The sequence below is a fragment of the Coregonus lavaretus genome (assembly GCF_964263955.1).
Source record: "Coregonus lavaretus genome assembly, chromosome: 12".
Lineage (NCBI taxonomy): Eukaryota > Metazoa > Chordata > Actinopteri > Salmoniformes > Salmonidae > Coregonus > Coregonus lavaretus.
This window is the reverse complement of record NC_139999.1, coordinates 6,876,102-6,897,385: the sequence shown is the minus strand read 5'-3', so window position 1 is coordinate 6,897,385 and position 21,284 is coordinate 6,876,102. Positions and strand designations below refer to the sequence as shown.

Genomic DNA, 21,284 nt, shown 5'->3' with positions numbered 1-21,284 from the left:
CATACACACTAAACCCAACAGGAGACATACACACTAAACACAACAGGAGACATACACACTAAACACAACAGGAGACATACACACTAAACACAACAGGAGACATACACACTAACACAACAGGAGACATACACACTAAACCCAACAGGAGACATACACACTAACACAACAGGAGACATACACACTAACCCAACAGGAGACATACACACTAAACACAACAGGAGACATACACACTAACACAACAGGAGACATACACACTAAACCCAACAGGAGACATACACACTAAACCCAACAGGAGACATACACACTAAACCCAACAGGAGACATACACACTAAACCCAACAGGAGACATACACACTAAACACAACAGGAGACATACACACTAAACACAACAGGAGACATACACACTAAACCCAACAGGAGACATACACACTAAACCCAACAGGAGACATACACACTAAACACAACAGGAGACATACACACTAAACCCAACAGGAGACATACACACTAAACACAACAGGAGACATACACACTAAACACAACAGGAGATATACACACTAAACCCAACAGGAGACATACACACTAAACACAACAGGAGACATACACACTAACACAACAGGAGACATACACACTAAACACAACAGGAGACATACACACTAAACCCAACAGGAGACATACACACTAAACCCAACAGGAGACATACACACTAAACACAACAGGAGACATACACACTAAACACAACAGGAGACATACACACTAAACCCAACAGGAGACATACACACTAACACAACAGGAGACATACACACTAAACCCAACAGGAGACATACACACTAACACAACAGGAGACATACACACTAAACACAACAGGAGACATACACACTAACACAACAGGAGACATACACACTAACACAACAGGAGACATACACACTAAACCCAACAGGAGACATACACACTAAACCCAACAGGAGACATACACACTAAACCCAACAGGAGACATACACACTAACACAACAGGAGACATACACACTAACACAACAGGAGACATACACACTAACACAACAGGAGACATACACACTAAACACAACAGGAGACATACACACTAACACAACAGGAGACATACACACTAAACACAACAGGAGACATACACACTAACACAACAGGAGACATACACACTAACACAACAGGAGACATACACACTAACACAACAGGAGACATACACACTAAACCCAACAGGAGACATACACACTAAACCCAACAGGAGACATACACACTAACACAACAGGATACATACACACTAACACAACAGGAGACATACACACTAAACACAACAGGAGACATACACACTAAACACAACAGGAGTCATACACACTAACACAACAGGAGACATACACACTAACACAACAGGAGACATACACACTAAACACAACAGGAGACATACACACTAAACACAACAGGATACATACACACTAACACAACAGGAGACATACACACTAACACAGCAGGAGACATACACACTAACACAACAGGAGACATACACACTAAACCCAACAGGAGACATACACACTAACCTACAAACTGCCTTATGTCAATAGCAGGGGTGGTAATGATAAACAGCCACTCAGGTAATGCAATAAAAGTAATACCTTTTTAAAGCTGACTTCTTGAAATGTAATTTTTTTTTTTTTTTACACGTCAACATTATTTACCTTATTTCACCACAGGCCAATAATGCAACACGGAAACAGAAATACAATTTCATGAAGTTGCTGAAGCCTCGGCAGTGGGCCAGTCACCATGTTTGCATCCCATAGGGCTCTGGTCAAAAGTAGTGCACTACATAGGGAATAGGGTGCCATTTGGGAGGCTCAACTAATTTAAGAAGTGGCTTTAGCTGCAGTTTGGTCAGTGTGCCAGTCACCATATTTCCAGCCAGTCAGGCAGGGATGGGCAGGAACAGGGTATTAAATAAACCAAATGCCACAGTGATAATACACAGCGATAACACAGTGGGGGAGGGGTTACAGAGAGGGCTGAAACCATAAACATGGGGATTAAGCAAGGAGCGGAGCAGTGAACATGTATTCAGTTACTTTCACTTGGAGCACTCTGTTCTCTCTCTATCCAGTGCTACTCTCGGTCTCTCCCCCTCTCCTCTCTCTCATGTCCCTTCTCGCTCTCTCTCCCTCCCTCCCGCTTTGCCCACTCCCCCCCCTCTCTCTATCCAATGCTACTCTCGGTCTCTCCCCCTCTCCTCTCTCTCCTGTCCCTTCTCGCTCTCCCTCCCTCCCTCCCGCTTTCCCCACTCCCCCCCTCTCTCTATCCAATGCTACTCTCGGTCTCTCCTGTCCCCTCTCTCTCTCCCTCCCGCTCTGCCCACTCCCCCCCCCCCCCCTCACTGCTACTCTCTCTCGATCTATCACTCTACCATCGCTCTCTCTCTCTCCCTCTTTCCCCAGTCCTGCTGTGGTGAATGTGATCACGTGTTGGAGCAAGCCAGGGGCATTGTTCAGAGGCTAGAGAGCTGGAGGATAAACCAGCTTTTCGCCAGTTGATCTCTGGAAGTAAGTGGCTCACAGTCCAGAACATCGCAGATCACTCTTTTTCCTAACGCATGACTAACATTAATATGAATCATAATCAGTGGCTTGGGCATAGCAGTAGAATGACTAGAATTAAAATAGTACAGTAATTCTATTCCTATGGGCTGGAGAGAGAAAGAGAGAGGTTGGTCCATTTACATTTTTAGTCATTTAGCAGACGCTCTTATCCAGAGCAACTTACAGTTAGTGCATACATTTTCATACTGGTCCCCCGTGGGAATCGAGTCCAGAGCCATGTTTTTAAAAATAGGTTTGTTGTTGTTTGTAGAGGGTTTCTGAATATTTGTCTCTGGGTTGGTCATTGGATGGTTAGAGATTTATCCATCCAAAGGGAGTCTGGGGCACGTTGTTGGTCATAGTGCACAGAGGGACTCTGTATTTGAGTCCATCTCCGTGTCATAGGCAGGCTACCACGCACACAGCAGAGAAGGAACAATCAATACAAGAAAACACCCTGAACTTGGAAGTCAGCACTTATCCAGGAGACTGCATTACAGAACGCTCAGAGAGAAAGGTGTCCTGCGCAGACATTATTCTCTACCCAGTAGAATAGGGAATCGTGCCAGGTTTGTGCGTGACATTTGTATCTCTGCAGCATCCAAAATGGTTGAATTCCACTTAGCTTAATAGGCCGGTGGTGCGTGTGTTCTCAGTCAATGCTACCAAGGCCTATCACCTGACCCACATGGCTACCCAGAGGAGAGGAGAGCACATCCTACCCTAGTCCCTCAGGGCACAGCTGTTCCACAGGACAACAACACATGGCAACAGTCTTCCCGTTTACTGGATGCGTCGTAAAAATATTCTTTATTTGACCACCAAAAAACACAAATAGCAAAGGAATGATAAAACAAAATGGATCAATCAGGAATCAACCACAAACCACAGCCTAAACGGTTTAAAAAGACTACACTAAGAGAACAGAACAGAACAGCAACACGACTTCACACTGAAACAACAGTCAGTAACTATTCAACAAGTTTGAATGGTTCCAGGGGAAATGGTTTTGGTCTCTTTCCCACAGCCACTGTATGAGTCTGCCAAGCGAGACTAGTTTTGGTCCAAGTGCATTAAGAACAAACAGACAGCCGTTGAATGTTAAAGTCATCCGCTCAGCTCATGGACAAGCACAGCATTTCAAGCAGGGTCTCATCTTATCTTACATTTTAGAAGTAAAAAGAAAAACTAATCTCTCTGGAGTATACAATGACAACACACATAATTCATCTCAGTGCATGGATGCTTACTATCGCACATTATCTCTCTTCATAAATATCTAAAATAGATACAGAAATACCTTTCATTTTATTTATTTTTTTACTCGGTTTAGCGGACTGTCTGGACTGCTTCGTTATGGTTCTTCTCAGCATCATAATATCCCCTGGCCGTGTCCTAACCTGATCCTAGATCTGTTTGTCCCATCCTGACAACGCCCATGTTTGGCACCATAGGTAAACAATAGGAGTTGGCCAAACAGATCTGGGATCAGGCTCATACAAACAATAGCTTTGTTTACTAGTGTAGCCTAGTAATTGACAGTGTTGATTGTATACAAGCAGTGTACTTTAAGGTCCCTGTCCTCATCTAGCTGTCTAGGTATTCAGTGCCTTAAGTGGAATCAAAAAAATATTCTGGTACTCAATTTAATTCGACAGTACTACGGTTTCTATACAGTACTAGTGTTCACTTTGTACCGATAAACACCAGCCCAACTCTAGCACTGGTGGTATTGCTGAGATGGGTTTTCTTTAGACTAAAGGGTCTGTTACTAGTGGCAGTGCTACGCTCCTTCAACATGCATTGCATTAAATCTTAGATCCTATATCACAGTGCTGCCCAACTCCGGTCCTTCATTACCCACAATAGTACATCTTTTCGTTGTGGTCCCAGGCCAAGTACACCTGATTCTACTTGTCAACTAATCATCAAGCCCTTGACTAGTTGAAACAGGTGTTTTTGTCTGATGGTAGTACACAAGGACCGGAGTTGGGAAACACTGATATATAATTTAACAATCATGCCATATGAACCATACACAATATAACAGAAACAACTTTAACGCTAACGTTGTATGAATATATAAACCACCCTGTTGTGAGAGGGTGGTTGCCAAGGAACAGAAATAACAAAAAAAAGGGCTAATCATTCAGTGTCTCTTCTAAGTCAATATTTGTATTGGACCTATTTCAACACTGGACAGCTGAGCATTGTCCATTTCTGACAGTGTTGACACATCAAACACCTAAAGGGCTTTGCACACTACTGAGCCAAACCAAGCTGTTCTGAGCCGGCCTTGTTACACATCCAACACAGTTGTCGGAAAAATGCTGAAAAAGAGCCAGCACAGTTTGGTTGGGGTTGGTATGGAAGTCTTAAAATAGTTAATACATTATCTATGTGGGTTTATATAACAGAAACAAGCTGGATGCAACATATTATGAACAACTGGAAATTGTTTGGTGCCATATGAAACAATCAAACGTCTATATGACCTGAAGGAGCAGTACTGGTAGATTCTTCTCTTGGTCACTGTCCCAGATTAGACAAACACTCTTTGTCACATAGATTATTTACTGTGATCTCCAGTCCCAGGTGTATCCAACACAAGCCTTCACATCTCTACATGGACATCATGTAGGTCTGAGAGTTCCAATTTCTTTCTTTCAAACTTTTTAAAGTCTAACTTCCCACTCATTTTCTTTTTTCCCGCCTTTCTTTGCCTCTTCGTCGATGACCCTTCAGTGAACTTGTCGTGACTTCTTACTTCCTATTTTGGGGAGCGCTGCCTGGCCAATCGCTTCATGAAGCAACAGGTTACCGTGGCGATAATGACCACGCCCACAAACAAGGCAGAGGACATGCCCACAACCAAGGGGATGAGTAGCAGGTCGGCCGCTGCGGAGAGAGAGAGGAGGGAGGAGAGAGAGGAGATAGAGAGAGAGAGAGGGAGGGAGGGAGGGAGGGAGGGAGAGATGAGTTAGTCACGTTTGGAAACGACTAGCTTTCCTCATAAACCGTTTCCTTTACAATTGGGAGTATTAGACAGGATGGCAGTATTAGACAGGATGGCAGTATTAGACAGGATGCCAGTATTAGACAGGATGCCAGTATTATTAATAACAATAATAAGTAATTATTTGTTACCTTTATTTCTTATTTTTTTAGGTATCCTTTCTTAAAACTGCATTGTTGGTTAAGGGCTTGTAAGTAAGCATTTCACTGTAAGGTCTACACCTGTTGTATTCGGCGCATGTGACAAATAAAATTAGATTTGATTTGAATAGACAGGATGCCAGTATTAGACAGGATGCCAGTATTAGACAGGATAGGTTAGCCATGTTTCGAAGGTGACTAACTATGATCCCTAATAACTGTTGGCTAACAGCCTCCAGATGACAGTGAGCGGGAGATTGAAAACAGAGGAGACATACAGACACTTCCTGACTACAATCTGTGATTCACAGAGCCACTCTTTGTATAAGGAACTAATGTTGAGTGTGTCTGCTGCAGGGATTAAATCGCCACTCCCTGTATGTAAAACACCTAGCAGTCACAGACCCAGTGACTCACCTCTGGCGTATAAGTAAACCCTGACAGTCTCTGACTGGGCCCTGGCCCCGGTGTTGTACCATCCTCCATGAGGGTCTTGCCCCCACACCTCAGCCTGGCAGACAAACAGACCCTGGTCCTGGTCCTGGGCAGAAAAGATCCTCAGCCTGTAGGTGCCTGGGGACACCCGGTCCATGCTGACCTGTATGCCAAAAGGACCGCAATGGAAAAAGGTATTTTAGCAGACGCATTTGAGTCTTTTAGCAGACGCACTTCAGTCTTTTAGCAGACGCTGTTATCTAGAGCAATACAGTGCATTCAAATAAGGTAGGTAAGACAATCACATATTAGTCATTACAATTGTGTTCTCTTTGATATACTTTATTGTGTTATCCTTGATAGTATTTTTTTAAACTGCCAAATAAATGTAACCAATCACCTCAGAGCTGCTGTTCTTATAGAGCCTGGACAGGCCCTCATAGGTAAGTGAGGCTAAGACCCTCCCCTTCTCCTCTACTGACGGCTGGTCACCACCCTTCTCTATGACCACGCCCCCTGTTGTAGCCCCACCCTCCTGGGCCGGGAGGACCGCCCTCTGCAGCCATTGGACCTCCACCTGTGCGGGGCCGGTGGTTACCACAGATATGTTGCAGAGCAGGGTGATGGTGTCACCTCTCTTCAGGAGGGGGCCGCGGGGAAGGTTGGCTACTGCTGACACCTTCACCTCTGTAGGGACACAGGGACAGAGAGAGATGGTTGCAATTCAATTAGGTTAAATTAGCATAAAAGTACATCAATTAGGTTAACATAGGTTAAATTCAATTAGGTATTTGGTTGTTAATTCAATCAAACCTGTCATGGCAATGCTCATGTTAATGTAGTACCTCCCGAGTGGCGCAGTGGTCTAAGGCACTGCATCGCAGTGCTAGCTGTGCCACTAGAGATCCTGGTTCGAAACCAGGCTCTGTCGTAGCCGGCCTCGACCGGGAGACCCAAGGGGCGGCGCACAATTGTGGGTTCGACAGGGTTGTGGGTTCGATTCCAATGGGGGGCCAGTATGAAAAAAAATAAAATAATGTATACACTCACTAACTGTAAGTCGCTCTGGATAAGAGCGTCTGCTAAATGACTAAAATGTAAAATGTAAATGTATATTTGTTTACAAACTACTGCCCAGCCTCGTAGTAGGTCAAGTGGTTTTAGGCTCTTAGCTTTACCAGGGCAACTTCCAGAACTCTGACTTGCATTTTACATTTTCGTCATTTAGCAGACGCTCTTATCCAGAGCGACTTACAGTTAGTGAGTGCATACATTTTCATACCGGCCCCCCTGGCCCCCCGTGGGAATCAAACCCACAACCCTGGCGTTGCTAGCGCCATGCTCTACCAACTGAGCTACACGGGACTTAACTTGTAGACAGCCACTGGCTGCAGTCCCCAGGATCCCCCTCTGCCAGAAGGGTGTAATTCTTTGCTGTCAAGTAGATTGAGGGAGTTTTCTCCATTACACCCAATACATCCTTTTAAATCCATGAGGGGGAGTGAACTAGGGCCCAGTTAGTGGGGAGAAGGCAGGGTGGAAAACTAGTCTTTAGGTCTTGTATCTGTCTTTTCTCTTACCTTTGGTCTTGAGGTTGACGGTGACCCCCTCTGACCTCTGTGTGATCGTAGCAGCACTGGAGGGCCCTGGGTTAAGCCTCCCAGCGTAGACGCTCACAGCACAGCGGTACACCCCCGAGTCAGCTGGGTGGGCAGAGAACAACCTGAGAGAGTACCGCCCCTCCACCTCCTTCTCCATGGAACCCCCTCCACCCCGACCTCCCCGGCTGGAGTCGTCCCCCCAGCTCACCACCCCATCTGGGCCGTATCTGGCCACCTCCACCTGGGAGAGGAGAGAGACAGAGATAGAGAAAGACAGAAAGGTTAACCTTAGTCGTGTTTGGAAAAAGACTAGCCAAACAAGCATTATTTACTTTCTGATCCTATATAACTGTTGACCAACAGCCTTCCTGGCTCCAAATAATATGTTTTATCTACAATTGGAAGCATTACATACTATCAACAGCAAATAGCTGAATTATTTGGCACAGTTTACAATTTCATAATTAAAAGGACAACTTCACACAATAATTGGACAACTCTGTAAAGACTCTTTGAATAAAATTCCTTAGTGGGCTAAAAGGAAGATCCTAATAACCAATAACAATAATCAATACAAACCTCCACCCCTCCGCCCGTCAATGCCATGTCCTCGCTGCTCACGGCGCCCCTCCTCATCCACTGGACCAGCAGGCCCGACCGGCCCCCAGGGGCCAAACCAGACACCTCACAGGTCAGAGTGAGAGGGGAGCCTAACTGGAGAGTTACCTCACCTCGCGGAGTGGACGTTACAGTCAGGGAGTCAGCTGGAAGGAGGAGGGAGAGGAGGGGGTAAAGGAGGAGGAAGAGGAGGGAGAGGAGGGGGTAAAGGAGGAGAAAGAGGAGGGGGTAAAGGAGGAGAAAGAGGAGGGGGTAAAGGAGGAGGTGGAGGAGGGGGAAAGGAGGAGGAGGAAGAGGAGGGGGTAATGGAGGAGGAGGGAGAGGAGGAATAAAGGAGGAGGAGGAAGAGGAGGGGGTAATGGAGGAGAAGGGAGAGGAGGGGGTAAAGGAGGAGAAGGAAGAGGAGGGAGAGGAGGGGGTAAAGGAGGAGGAACAGGAGGGAGAGGAAGGGGGTAAAGGAGGAGGAACAGGAGGGATAGGAGGGGGTAAAGGAGGAGGAACAGGAGGGAGAGGAGGGGGTAAAGGAGGAGGAACAGGAGGGAGAGGAAGGGGGTAAAGGAGGAGGAACAGGAGGGAGAGGAGGGGGTAAAGGAGGAGGAAGAGGAGGAGGGAGAGGAGGGGGTAAAGGAGGAGGAACAGGAGGGAGAGGAAGGGGTAAAGGAGGAAGAGGAGGGTGAGGAGGGGGTAAAGGAGGAGGAAGAGGAGGGAGAGGAGGGGGTAAAGGAGGAGGAAGAGGAGGAGGGAGAGGAGGGGGTAAAGGAGGAGGAAGAGGAGGGAGAGGAGGGGGTAAAGGAGGAGGAGGAAGAGGAGGGGGTAAAGGAGGGAGAGGAGGGCAAGAGAAACAAAAAGTGCATGATTTAATTAAGGAATTAAATGTGTTCGCTCTGCATTCAAACTAACTTCATTTGTTAATTGTCACTGTTAATAAAGGTTTATTTCCATATAGCAAGTTCTCCCACTGAAGGAGGGGGCGGCAGGTAGCTTAGTGGTTAAGAGCGTTGTGCCAGTAACCGAAAGGTCGCTGGTTCTAATCCCAGAGCCGACTAGGTGAAAAATCTGTCGATGTGCCCTTGAGCAAGGCACTTAACCCTAAATTGCTCTGGATAAGAGCGTCTGCTAAATGACTAAGAAAAAAAAAAGATATATATATATATATAGTTGAAAGCATCTCAAAATTCCTCCTAAAAGAGGATACTTGTAAGTAAGCTCTCGTCTATAAACAATACACTCTGAAAACTATGTTAGCTATTTCATGAAATGCTTCAATTGCGTTTATTCTATAAGTCTACTCTTAACGATGAATGAGTGCATTCTGTAATCTGCCCTAGACAAAAGGAGAAGGGCTTTTGTCTAACAGACTATGGAGAATATAATGGAATCAAGTAGAGCATTGTCTGGCTGATACAATACCAACACATAGACCTACAGTGAGGAACTAGAATACTTCAACATCTGCTACAATGCAACTTTATTAGCGCAACTGTTACATTGCAATTGTGCTCTGCTCTAGCCCCACACACCACAGCTCTAAAACACACACATATTGAGAAGAGTACAGGGTCAGCCACAGCACAGCGCCCCTGAAGCTAATGTCTCTGTTTCCCATTGTTCTAGAATGCCAGTGATGATGATGATGATGATGATGTCATGCACTGACTGCACTGGATAGGCCTACAGCACTCAGACAAGGCCTACTGGGGTGCTAATGGAATCTGTGGCCAAACTAGTAACAGCATCCATTGCATTACATTTTAGTCATTTAGCAGATGCTCTTATTTAGAGCCACGCACAGACAGTGTCCTAACATCTCTTTTCTCTGAACAACCCCCCCACACTCCACAGACAGACAGTGTCCTAACATCTCTTTTCTCTGAACAACCCCCCCACACTCCACAGACAGACAGTGTCCTAACATCTCTTTTCTCTGAACAACCCCCCCAAACTCCACAGACAGACAGTGTCCTAACATCTCTTTTCTCTGAACAACCCCCCCACACTCCACAGACAGACAGTGTCCTAACATCTCTTTTCTCTGAACAACCCCCCACACTCCACAGACAGACCAGTGTCCTAACATCTCTTTTCTCTGAACAACCCCCACACTCCACAGACAGACCAGTGTCCTAACATCTCTTTTCTCTGAACAACCCCCACACTCCACAGACAGACAATGTCCTAACATCTCTTTTCTCTGAACAACCCCCACACTCCACAGACAGACAGTGTCCTAACATCTCTTTTCTCTGAACAACCCCCCACACTCCACAGACAGACCAGTGTCCTAACATCTCTTTTCTCTGAACAACCCCCCCACACTCCACAGACAGACCAGTGTCCTAACATCTCTTTTCTCTGAACAACCCCCCACACTCCACAGACAGACCAGTGTCCTAACATCTCTTTTCTCTGAACAACCCCCACACTCCACAGACAGACAGTGTCCTAACATCTCTTTTCTCTGAACAACCCCCACACTCCACAGACAGACAGTGTCCTAACATCTCTTTTCTCTGAACAACCCCCCACACTCCACAGACAGACAGTGTCCTAACATCTCTTTTCTCTGAACAACCCCCCACACTCCACAGACAGACAGTGTCCTAACATCTCTTTTCTCTGAACAACCCCCACACTCCACAGACAGACAGTGTCCTAACATCTCTTTTCTCTGAACAACCCCCACACTCCACAGACAGACAGTGTCCTAACATCTCTTTTCTCTTTTCTTCAAGAGAGCGAGAGTTGCACCCCTTCTCAAAAAACCAACACTCTATCCCACTGATGTCAACAACTACAGACCAGTATCCCTTCTTTCTTTTCTTTCCAAAACTATTGAGCGTGCCGTCTTTAGCCAACTCTCTTGCTATCTCTCTCAGAATGACCTTCTTGATCCAAACCAGTCAGGTTTCAGGACTGGTCATTCAACTGAGACTGCTCTTCTCTGTGTCACGGAGGCTCTCGACACTGCTAAAGCTAACTCTCTCTCCTCTGCTCTTGTCCTTCTAGACCTGTCTGCTGCCTTTGATACTGTGAACCATCAGATCCTCCTCTCCACCCTCTCCGAGCTGGGCATCTCTGGCGCGGCTCACTCCTGGATTGCGTCCTACCTGACCGGTCGCTCCTACCAAGTGGCGTGGCGAGAAGCTGTCTCCGCACCACGTGCTCTCACCACTGGTGTCCCCCAGGGCTCAGTTCTAGGCCCTCTCCTATTCTCCCTATACACCAAGTCACTTGGCTCTGTCATATCCTCACATGGCCTCTCCTATCATTGCTACGCTGACGATACACAACTAATCTTCTCCTTTCCCCCTTCTGATAACCAGGTGGCGAATCGCATCTCTGCATGTCTGGCAGACATATCAGTATGGATGACGGATCACCACCTCAAGCTGAACCCTGGCAAGACGGAGCTGCTCTTCCTCCCGGGGAAGGACTGCCCGTTCCATGATCTCGCCATCACGGTTGACAACTCCGTTGTGTCCTCCTCCCAGAGTGCGAAGAGCCTTGGCGTGACCCTGGACAACACCCTGTCGTTCTCCGCTAACATCAAGGCGGTGACCCGATCCTGCAGGTTCATGCTCTACAACATTCGGAGAGTACGACCCTGCCTTACACAGGAAGCGGCACAGGTCCTAATCCAGGCACTTGTCATCTCCCGTCTGGATTACTGCAACTCGCTGTTGGCTGGCCTCCCTGCCTGTGCCATTAAACCCCTACAACTCATCCAGAATGCCGCAGCCCGTCTGGTGTTCAACCTTCCCAAGTTCTCTCACGTCACCCCCCTCCTCCGCACACTCCACTGGCTTCCAGTTGAAGCTCGCATCCGTTACAAGACCATGGTGCTTGCCTATGGAGCAGTGAGGGGAACGGCACCTCCGTACCTTCGGGCTCTGATCAGTCCCTACACCCAAACGAGGGCATTGCGTTCATCCACCTCTGGCCTGCTGGCTCCCCTTCCTCTGCGGAAGCATAGTTCCCGCTCAGCCCAGTCAAAACTGTTCGCTGCTCTGGCACCCCAATGGTGGAACAAGCTCCCTCACGACGCCAGGACAGCGGAGTCACTCACCACCTTCCGGAGACATTTGAAACCCCACCTCTTTAAAGAATACCTGGGATAGGATAAAGTAATCCTTCCACCCCCCCCCAAAAAAAAAATAATAATAATAATAATTGTAAAGTGGTTATCCCACTGGCTATAGGGTGAATGCACCAATTTGTAAGTCGCTCTGGATAAGAGCGTCTGCTAAATGACGTAAATGTGCCCTTGAGCAAGGCACTTAACCCTAATTGCTCCTGTAAGTCGCTCTGGATAAGAGCGTCTGGTAAATGACTAAAATGTAATGTAAATGTTCTCTGAACAACCCCCCACACTCCACAGACAGACAGTGTCCTAACATCTCTTTTCTCTGAACAACCCCCTCACACTCCACAGACAGACAGTGACGTACCTAGTGGTTGAACCGTGAGGTTGCCAATCTCCAGGGTCCTCTGAGCGATCTTCTGCCACGCTCCATCAGGGTCCAGGATCCACTGTGACGCCTCACAGAAGTAGGCCCCTGAGTCCTCCGGGGCCACGGCACTCACCCTCATCACATAGACATCTCTCCCTCCATCTCCACTCTTCTTCACCAGCGTTATCTCTCCATCATCATATCTCTTCTGGTAGGACTCCCCTCGGCCAGGAGTCAGGCCCAGTTCTTTATCGATAGCTATGATTTCTCTCGGTGTCCCTGAGCTTGACCCCGACCCGGTCCCGCTACCACCGCCACGCACGCCGAATGTGATGGACAGGTGGGTGTGCTGTTTTGATTGGACGCCGGCGGAGCAGGTGAGAGTTATCTCCGCCCCCTCTGGCACAGGTTGGCCAGTTAGAGAGCGGGAGTAGCTAATCAGGAGAGTGTCTGGGATCACTGGAGAGAGAGAGAGAGAGAGAGAGAGAGAGAGAGAGAGAGAGATAGACATACAGAGAGAGAGAGAGAGAGAGAGAGAGAGAGAGAGAGAGAGAGAGAGAGAGAGAGAGAGAGAGAGAGACAGAGAGACAGAGAGACAGAGAGAGAGAGAGAGAGACAGAGAGAGAGAGAGAGACAGAGACAGAGAGAGAGAGAGAGACAGAGACAGAGAGAGAGAGAGAGAGAGAGAGAGAGAGACATACAGAGAGAGAGCGAGAGGTTAGTTATATACTAAATTGAATTCATGTTAGATTTTTGCTATAGCAAAGGATGTATAGAGGTTAGGGTCACTCAGAGGAACACTGCTTCGGTGACAGATCATAAGTACGTTATCATTTGCTGGGGAAAGGTCATAGTAGATTGTAGATAAGAATAGAATTTCTATGCAAAAATGATTTTTACAATTGTGCAAAAATGTAATTACAAGTAATAAAGAATAGCGTAGACCTAAATCAGTAAAGATAGAGTGGAAAAGTATGGGACCAGTGCCAATCAGATGTGTGATAGAACAAGGCAGGACACATTCTCAACCAAGCTGTCAGAGAGAGAACAAAGTCCACAAGATAACACAGACTGCCTAAACCAGTTCCTAACCAGGAACCAGGAAGAGGAGGGCAGAAAGGCAGTGCTGATCCAGGATCAGGTCCTCCCTGTCCACAGGAAAAACGGATCCAGATTCAGCACTCCTCTTCTGGGACGCTTTGTGAATACAGGCCCACGCCTACCAACCTTTGACGGCGACCAAGGCACTGTAGTTGCCTTGGTACTTGGAGTCTGTGCTGGGTGTGTAACACTCGTATCGACCCTGGTCATCTGCGCGTAGCCTCTGGAACACCAGCCTGGCCTTGTCCCCCGAGTCCCTCTCCACCCTCACGTCCCCGGACCTCACCCGCGCCTGGAAGGACAGAAAGAGTTAGATTAGGGCTGCACGATATGGCCAATAATCTAATTACAATATTTAATCCAAATATTGCGATTATGATTTTTGAACTGTACACTTGGAACTGTTGGAATCATTGAAATAATTAGTATTCCAATTCTATGGTTGATGTTGGCATGACAACCAATGACAAAGACAGGTACAGTAGATGTTGTTGTGACAGGAACCAAAGTGTTGGTCAGAGTTTACCAAGGGACCCTTATTGCATGCGAATGTTACATTCATGGTGTTTTTTTAAAGGATTTTGCAAACATCAATTTCGATTAATTGTGCAGCCCTAAGTTAGAATAATCGATTAGTCAAAATAAACACATTTAAGAGATATTTTCCATTGGTGAACAGAGATGTGAGTAATGTTTTTTTTGTAATGTTTTTATTATTTTTTTTGTGTGTAATTTCCCCCCCTTTTTCTCCCCAATTTCGTGATTACGATCTTGTCTCATCGCTGCAACTCCCCAAAGGGCTCGGGACAGGCGAAGGTCGAGTCATGCGTCCTCCAAAACATGATCTTCTTAACCGCGGTTTGGCGGATCATGCTTTGGAGGATGCATGACTCGACCTTCGCCTGTCCCGAGCCCTTTGGGGAGTTGCAGCGATGAGACAAGATCGTAATTCAAACCGCGCTTCTCTGGTCCTCTGTAGCTCAGCTGGTAGAGCACGGCGCTTGTAACGCCAAGGTAGTGGGTTCGATCCCCGGGACCACCCATACACAAAAAATGTATGCACGCACGACTGTAAGTCGCTTTGGATAAAAGCGTCTGCTAAATGGCATATTATTATATTATTAACACCCGCTCACTTAACCCGGAAGCCAGCCACACCAATGTGTCGGAGGAAACACTGTTCAACTTACAACCAAGGTCAGCCTGCAGGCGCCCGACCCGCGATGAGCCAAGTAAAGCCCCCCCGGCCAAACCCTCCCCTCACCCGGACGACGCTGGGCCAATTGTGTGCCTCCCTATGGGACTCCCGGTCACGGCCGGTAATGACACAGGGATCGAACCCCAGGCTGTAGTGACGCCGCAACACTGCGATGCAGCGCCTTAGACCACTGTGCCACTCGGGAGGCCCAGAGATGTGAGTTTAAATAAACTCATGTACAGCTAAAAGTTACCCCCAATAGATAAGTAAGCATACAGTACATAGCTAGTATACATGCATGCCCACCTGTCACTGTACTTTGATGGAAAACTCAGATTTATTCGTTTAAAATGAACATAGATGGCTTGCAACTAGGACCAACTAGTCCTAACCATCTAGGCCTAATTCATTATGAAAAAGCCTGCATTGAACTCCTCCCTACCTGGAAGGGTGCGTAAGGAAACCCGGGGTCCCTGGTGGAGATCACACCCATCTGTCTCCCCTGGGAGTCCTCCCTGTACAGGTACCACTCAAAGTCCTGCGTTCGGGAACCCTCGTAGCCTGATACAGCACAGGGGATGGAGAGGGGGAACCCTGCCACGCGGTATAGGGGTCCGGAGGGAAGGGTTACCTCGCGACACAGGGCGTACTGGAACACTGGAGGAGAGAGAAACAGGGGGGAAAGAGAGATGGGGAGAGAAAGAGAGAGAGAGGGGCAGAGAGAGAGAGAGAGAGAGAGAGAGAGAGAGAGAGAGAGAGAGAGAGAGAGAGAGAGAGAGAGAGAGAGAGAGAGAGAGAGAGAGAGAGCGAGAGAGAGAGAGAGAGAGAGAGAGAAAGGGGCACAGAGAGAGAAAGGGGCACAGAGAGAGAGAGGGGCACAGAGAGAGAGAGGCACAGAGAGAGAGAGGGGGGCACAGAGAGGGAGAGGAGCACAGAGAGGGAGAGGGGCACAGAGAGGGAGAGGGGCAGAGAAAGGGGCACAGAGAGAGAGAGGGGCCCAGAGAGAGAGGGGGGCACAGAGAGAGAGAGGGGCACAGAGAGAGAGAGGGGCACAGAGAGAGAGGGGCCCAGAGAGAGAGAGGGGCACAGAGAGAGAGAGGGGCACAGAGAGAGAGAGGGGCCCAGAGAGAGAGAGGGGCACAGAGAGGGAGAGGGGCAGAGAAAGGGGCACAGAGAGAGAGAGGGGCCCAGAGAGAGAGGGGGGCACAGAGAGAGAGAGGGGCACAGAGAGAGAGAGGGGCACAGAGAGAGAGAGGGGCACAGAGAGAGAGAGGGGCACAGAGAGAGAGAGGGGCACAGAGAGGGAGGGAAGGGAATATATGTCAGTCACGCTGTGTAGGTCTGTTATGTTCAGTGACACACCACCAGTCAATACACTGACAGACTGGCTGAACCAATATGTAGGCTATTGTACAGAAGATCAATATGTTACTTAGCCCATTATAGAAAGATGGAATTTGATCTCGTTTCAGGCATGGTTACATTTGTTTTCTTCATTGGCTTAAACACATCACATAATTGCACAATAAAATCATAGTATTATTTATTTCACAGCACAAGACTTCATATCCTGTCATGTCAATATACTTCCTCTGACCTCTCCAAAAGATGTATATTTCTAATCTACAATGATAACGTTCTTTAGTTCCAGTTACTGACTAGTCTAAAACTAGAAACTTCCATGTAGACACTTTCAATTCCCTAAAACGATTCTAATATATTACATGTGTGGTGTAATGCAGACACGGAAACGTCCCTGTTTGATGATGAAACACATACTTCCAGAGTGAGATACTGAAACTCTGGAAGCAACCCTGACACGTAGCCTCGATCTCCTAAAGGAGATCCTGACGTAGTGAGGTGACATAGTGAGGTAACCTGCACAGGTACGCAGAACGTTGGGGGTCGATTGGAAAACGCCCTTCTCACGCTGCCCAAATTATCCACCAGCTGATCCAGAATAACTAGAAATACAGGTGCAGGGGTGTTTCAACACAGGCCTGGGTACCTGTCAGAGCCTGTCGCTAACACTAGGTGCAGGCTCTAGTGCAGGCTAACAGACATGACAAAGGCGTGAATTAAATAGCAGGCCTAGAGATAATGAGCTGGTAGAGAGACTGGTACAGAGAACAGGGCTTAAGAGGGATCAGGATATCTAATTAAGGCTGTAAGACTGATAGGGCTGGTCTGGAGCAGAGACTGACTGTATGTGTTGGGACTGAGGTGCAGTCACTTCCCCCAGTTCTGTCTGTCTACATATAGGCCTAATACAGTGTGTCTGTATTCAGCCTGGGAGCACAGTAGGCTATAATATGGCCAGGAGATGGATGCATGGAATGGTCACAGCCAGCACTATCTGTGAGTCTGTCTGTACGTATGTCTGTCTGTACGTCTGTATTCAGCCTGGGTAGTACAGTAGATTAAAAATATGTCATCAAATGATTATGTTATTCTGTGAGAGCCATCTCAGCTCATGTTTCATTTGTAGATGTAATTCCCTTGCTGAGAGAGAGAGAACGAGAGAACGAGAGAGAGAGAGAGAGAGAGAGAGAGAGAGAGAGAGAGAGAGAGAGAGAGAGAGAGCGAGAGAGAGACTAGTGCAATAGGAGACTGGGCGGTAAGTGCATCACCACTAATAAATGTCCGGCTTAGAGCGAGTTGTAGAAAAAAACACCCTCTACATGTCAGATGACGAACACAGATCTCTTCGAATGCTCTTTACTGATATCCAATGCATGCAATAATACGATAATTAAATCAGACCATATGCCAGGCTGCGATGGGACAACATGTTACCTCACCAATTGACAGATGGCACACGGTTTAAGGGCATGTTGTATGAAACATTAGCAGGTAGGCATAGTAGCTAGGTTAGACAGCGTTCTGAGAAATGACTCACCCCATTGTAAACAGATGAGAACTGCTGTCCATCGCCACGAAGCCATCATCATCATTCGTCCCGACGCCCCGCTGCAGATGGATTATGTCGATTCAGATTCCTCTGCTTGTCTCTGTGGTTGTCTCGGGATACATTCTCTCTCTCTCTCTCGTTCAGTTCAATCAATGAGACATCAACATCAATGTAACGTTGTATCCACATGACATGACATATGGAAGGTTGAAATATCCGATAGGCTACAATGCCATGTTGATTTAGTAGTCCCGATGTCTAACTAGCTAGCCAACCACTCAAGCTAACAATATTAATCCGCTGTAGCTATTACCGCTTTAATTATTTATCTTGCGTTAGAATGTCGTCTCTGTAATCCAGAATAGCCTAAATAATATTTCGCACACGTAATGACCAATTCATTTTTTCTCTAGCTAAATATTTGCCTGAGCACCCTTTTCCATGCAAACATGCTGTCCGAATTCAATCGTAGTTGGTATCACAGGGGGAGAGGGAGTGGGAGGGGGGGGACTCCGTAGCGTAGGAAGGGAGGGGTTTCTGGCAAGGAAAACCATCAAATAGAAGGCAGCGAATCATTGGCCGTGAAACAATAGATGGCATTCTAAGCCAATGAAAACTGAATGCGCTGAAATTGGTTAAACCAATCAGCTCGTCCATATAGCTCCGAATCCGCGCCAGAATCTAGGGCGGCCCCGCCTCCCCTGTCCACTGTTTTGTATGCAACATAGAGAATGATAGAGAAAGCATCCCTATATAGTTCCGATTATGGCGTCTGTGAGCCCACGTGCAGAGCCGCTGAGGCAATCTCCATTTTGAAGTAGTCCATATATCTTCACAAGCCTCCAACAGGGTCATCAAGATGAATCAGCAATAAAGCTGGAAGTCCCACGCAGTTGACTACATTAAAATGGTGGAAGCCACGCAGTTGACTACATTATAATGTTGGAAGCCACGCAGTTGACTACATTAAAATGGTGGAAGCCCTCAGTGGCGCTGGCCACGCTAAAACTGTATTTTGGCCACTAGACGCCACTATCATTCTCTATGGAATGCAATGACCGATATATCCTGCCCAATGCATTATTTCTGTAAGAAAAACACAATTGTTCCAATCATTATGGGAGAAACAGGCTAGACACAGACGGTGTCCCAACCTACAAGGATGTTGCCTTTTAAGGCAGAATGTTAAAATCGGCCTCTCCCATTCCAAAAAATTATTACTAATTAATAATAATGCCATTTAGCAGACGCTTTTATCCAAAGCGACTTACAGTCATGCATGCATACATTTATGGGTGGTCCCGGGGATCGAACCCACTACCCTGGCGTTACAAGCACCGTGCTCTACCAGCTGAGCTACAGAGGACCACATTGTAGGCGTATGCCTATAGATAACTAATTGATGCCTATAGATCAGTGGAGGCTGCTGAGGGGAGGATGGCTCATAATAATGGCCGGAACAGAGCAAATGGAAACCATGTGTTTGATAATAATAATATAATATGCCATTTAGCAGACGCTTTTATCCAAAGCTACTTACAGTCATGTGTGCATACATTTTTACGTATGGGTGGTCCCGGGGATCGAACCCACTACCCTGGCGTTACAAGCGCCATGCTCTACCAATAGAGCTACAGAGGACCACATGTATTTGATACCATTCCACTGATTCTGCTCCAGTCCTTACCACTAGCCCGTTCTCCCCAATTAAGGAGCTACCAACCTCCAGTGCTATAGATTACTAATTGTAGGCCTATGCCTATAGACCACTAAGTATTGCAGACTTGTTTCCAGCACAAACCATTCTGAGCAACAGAAACCAGTTCCAGAGACACATACTGCAATGGCTCACTCAACAGCTCTGAAATGATACCTGCACAGTGACATCACGTGTGGCCATGAGCAAACTACGATAAGAGGAATAAGATATATCGAGTTTGTTTATACTAGACTACCCTTGGGAGGACAGTTCCACTATTAAATACACCCGCTAGATGGCGACATTAGCTTCAAATGATTAAACAGTAGCTTCTGCTTGCTTCTGCGCTTCCACTGTGGTCTGAAAGGACTCCTCTGCTCTCTCTGTCCCAGAGCAGCAGAGCTGAAGTCATCAGAGCTCACTCCGTTAACTGACAGACAGTGCCCATAGCCCTGTGGCCCCTGTATGTCCCCCTGTATGTCCCCCATGTCTAGATGGAAACAGACACAGCAGGACCATGGCTATAGTGGTGGTGATGACTTCACAATGTGTCTCCGGGGTCCGGTGGCTTGGTTATGGCGATTCACTCTGTAGAGAGGGGAAGTCGTTATGGGGTATTCTGGGTAAGGCTTGCTGCTTGGATTTGACTGCGCAACTTCAGCAGTAGCATACATCACCCACTGGGCACATACTGGTTGAATCAACATTGTTTCCATGTCATTTAAAAGAAATTACGTTAAACCCCCTTGGAATAGATATTGAATTTACTTCTGTGCCCACTGGGCTGTGACCTGTACAGCAATAACGGGTTAGTTGGGCACAGTAACCCGGTCTGAAAAGTACTGGCCTCGGGCTAGCAAGCTAGATTCATTTCCATCCCTGGGTGTATAGCAGTAGTAATACTATAGTAGTTGTAGTAGTAGTAATACCATAGTAGTAGTTGTAGTACCATAGTAATAGTAGTACCATAGCTGTAGTAATACCATAGTAGTAGTAATAGTAGTAGTAGTAGCAGTACCATACTAGTAGTAGTAGTAGTAGTAGTAGTACCATAGTTGTAATAGTAAAATAGTAGTAGTAATACCATAGTAGTAGTAATACCATAGTAGTAGTACTATAGTAGTAGTAGTAGTAATACCATAATAGTAGCAATACCATAGTACTAGTAGAAGTACCATAGTAATAGTAGTACCATAGCTGTAGTAGTAGTAGTAGTAGTAGTAGTAATAATAGTAGTAGTAGTAGTATTATTAGTAGTAGTAGCAGTACCATACTAGTAGTAGTAATACCATAGAAGTAGTAATACCATAGCAGTAGTAATACCATATTAGTAGTAATACCATAGTAGTAGTAATACCACAGTAGTAGTAGTAATACCATAATAGTACTAGTATCATAGCAGTAACAATACCATTGTAGTAGTAATACCATAGTAGTAGTAATACCATATTAGTAGTAATACCATAGTAAAAGTAATACCATAGTAGTAGTAGTAGTAATACCATAATAGTACTAGTATC

General features: G+C 46.6%; 1 protein-coding gene across 1 annotated transcript; it reads right to left on the bottom strand.

Annotated features, from left to right (window-relative positions):
* Nucleotides 1-3,372: 3,372 nt before the first annotated feature.
* LOC311138203 (immunoglobulin superfamily member 8-like) lies at nt 3,373-18,552 on the bottom strand. The gene is made up of 9 exons (XM_084172878.1): nt 18,054-18,552; nt 15,597-15,811; nt 14,083-14,248; nt 12,853-13,314; nt 8,366-8,550; nt 7,766-8,027; nt 6,586-6,872; nt 6,168-6,348; nt 3,373-5,492 (listed from the first exon to the last, which is right to left on the bottom strand). The coding sequence occupies exons 1-9, from the start codon at nt 18,106-18,108 to the stop codon at nt 5,365-5,367; spliced, it is 1,941 nt and encodes a 646-aa protein (XP_084029004.1). The 5' UTR covers nt 18,109-18,552; the 3' UTR covers nt 3,373-5,364.
* Nucleotides 18,553-21,284: the final 2,732 nt, after the last annotated feature.

What these genes read in the sequence shown, in the direction of transcription:
- LOC311138203 (XM_084172878.1), bottom strand. Translation starts at nt 18,108, where the DNA reads ATGATGATGATGGCTTCGTGGCGATGGACAGCAGTTCTCATCTGTTTA. An exon ending in TCTCATCTGTTTACAATGGG is followed by an intron (nt 15,812 to 18,053) that starts GTGAGTCATTTC and finishes TCTCTCCTCCAG; the next exon opens with TGTTCCAGTACGCCCTGTGT. An exon ending in GGTTTACTTATACGCCAGAG is followed by an intron (nt 5,493 to 6,167) that starts GTGAGTCACTGG and finishes CTCTCTCCGCAG; the next exon opens with CGGCCGACCTGCTACTCATC.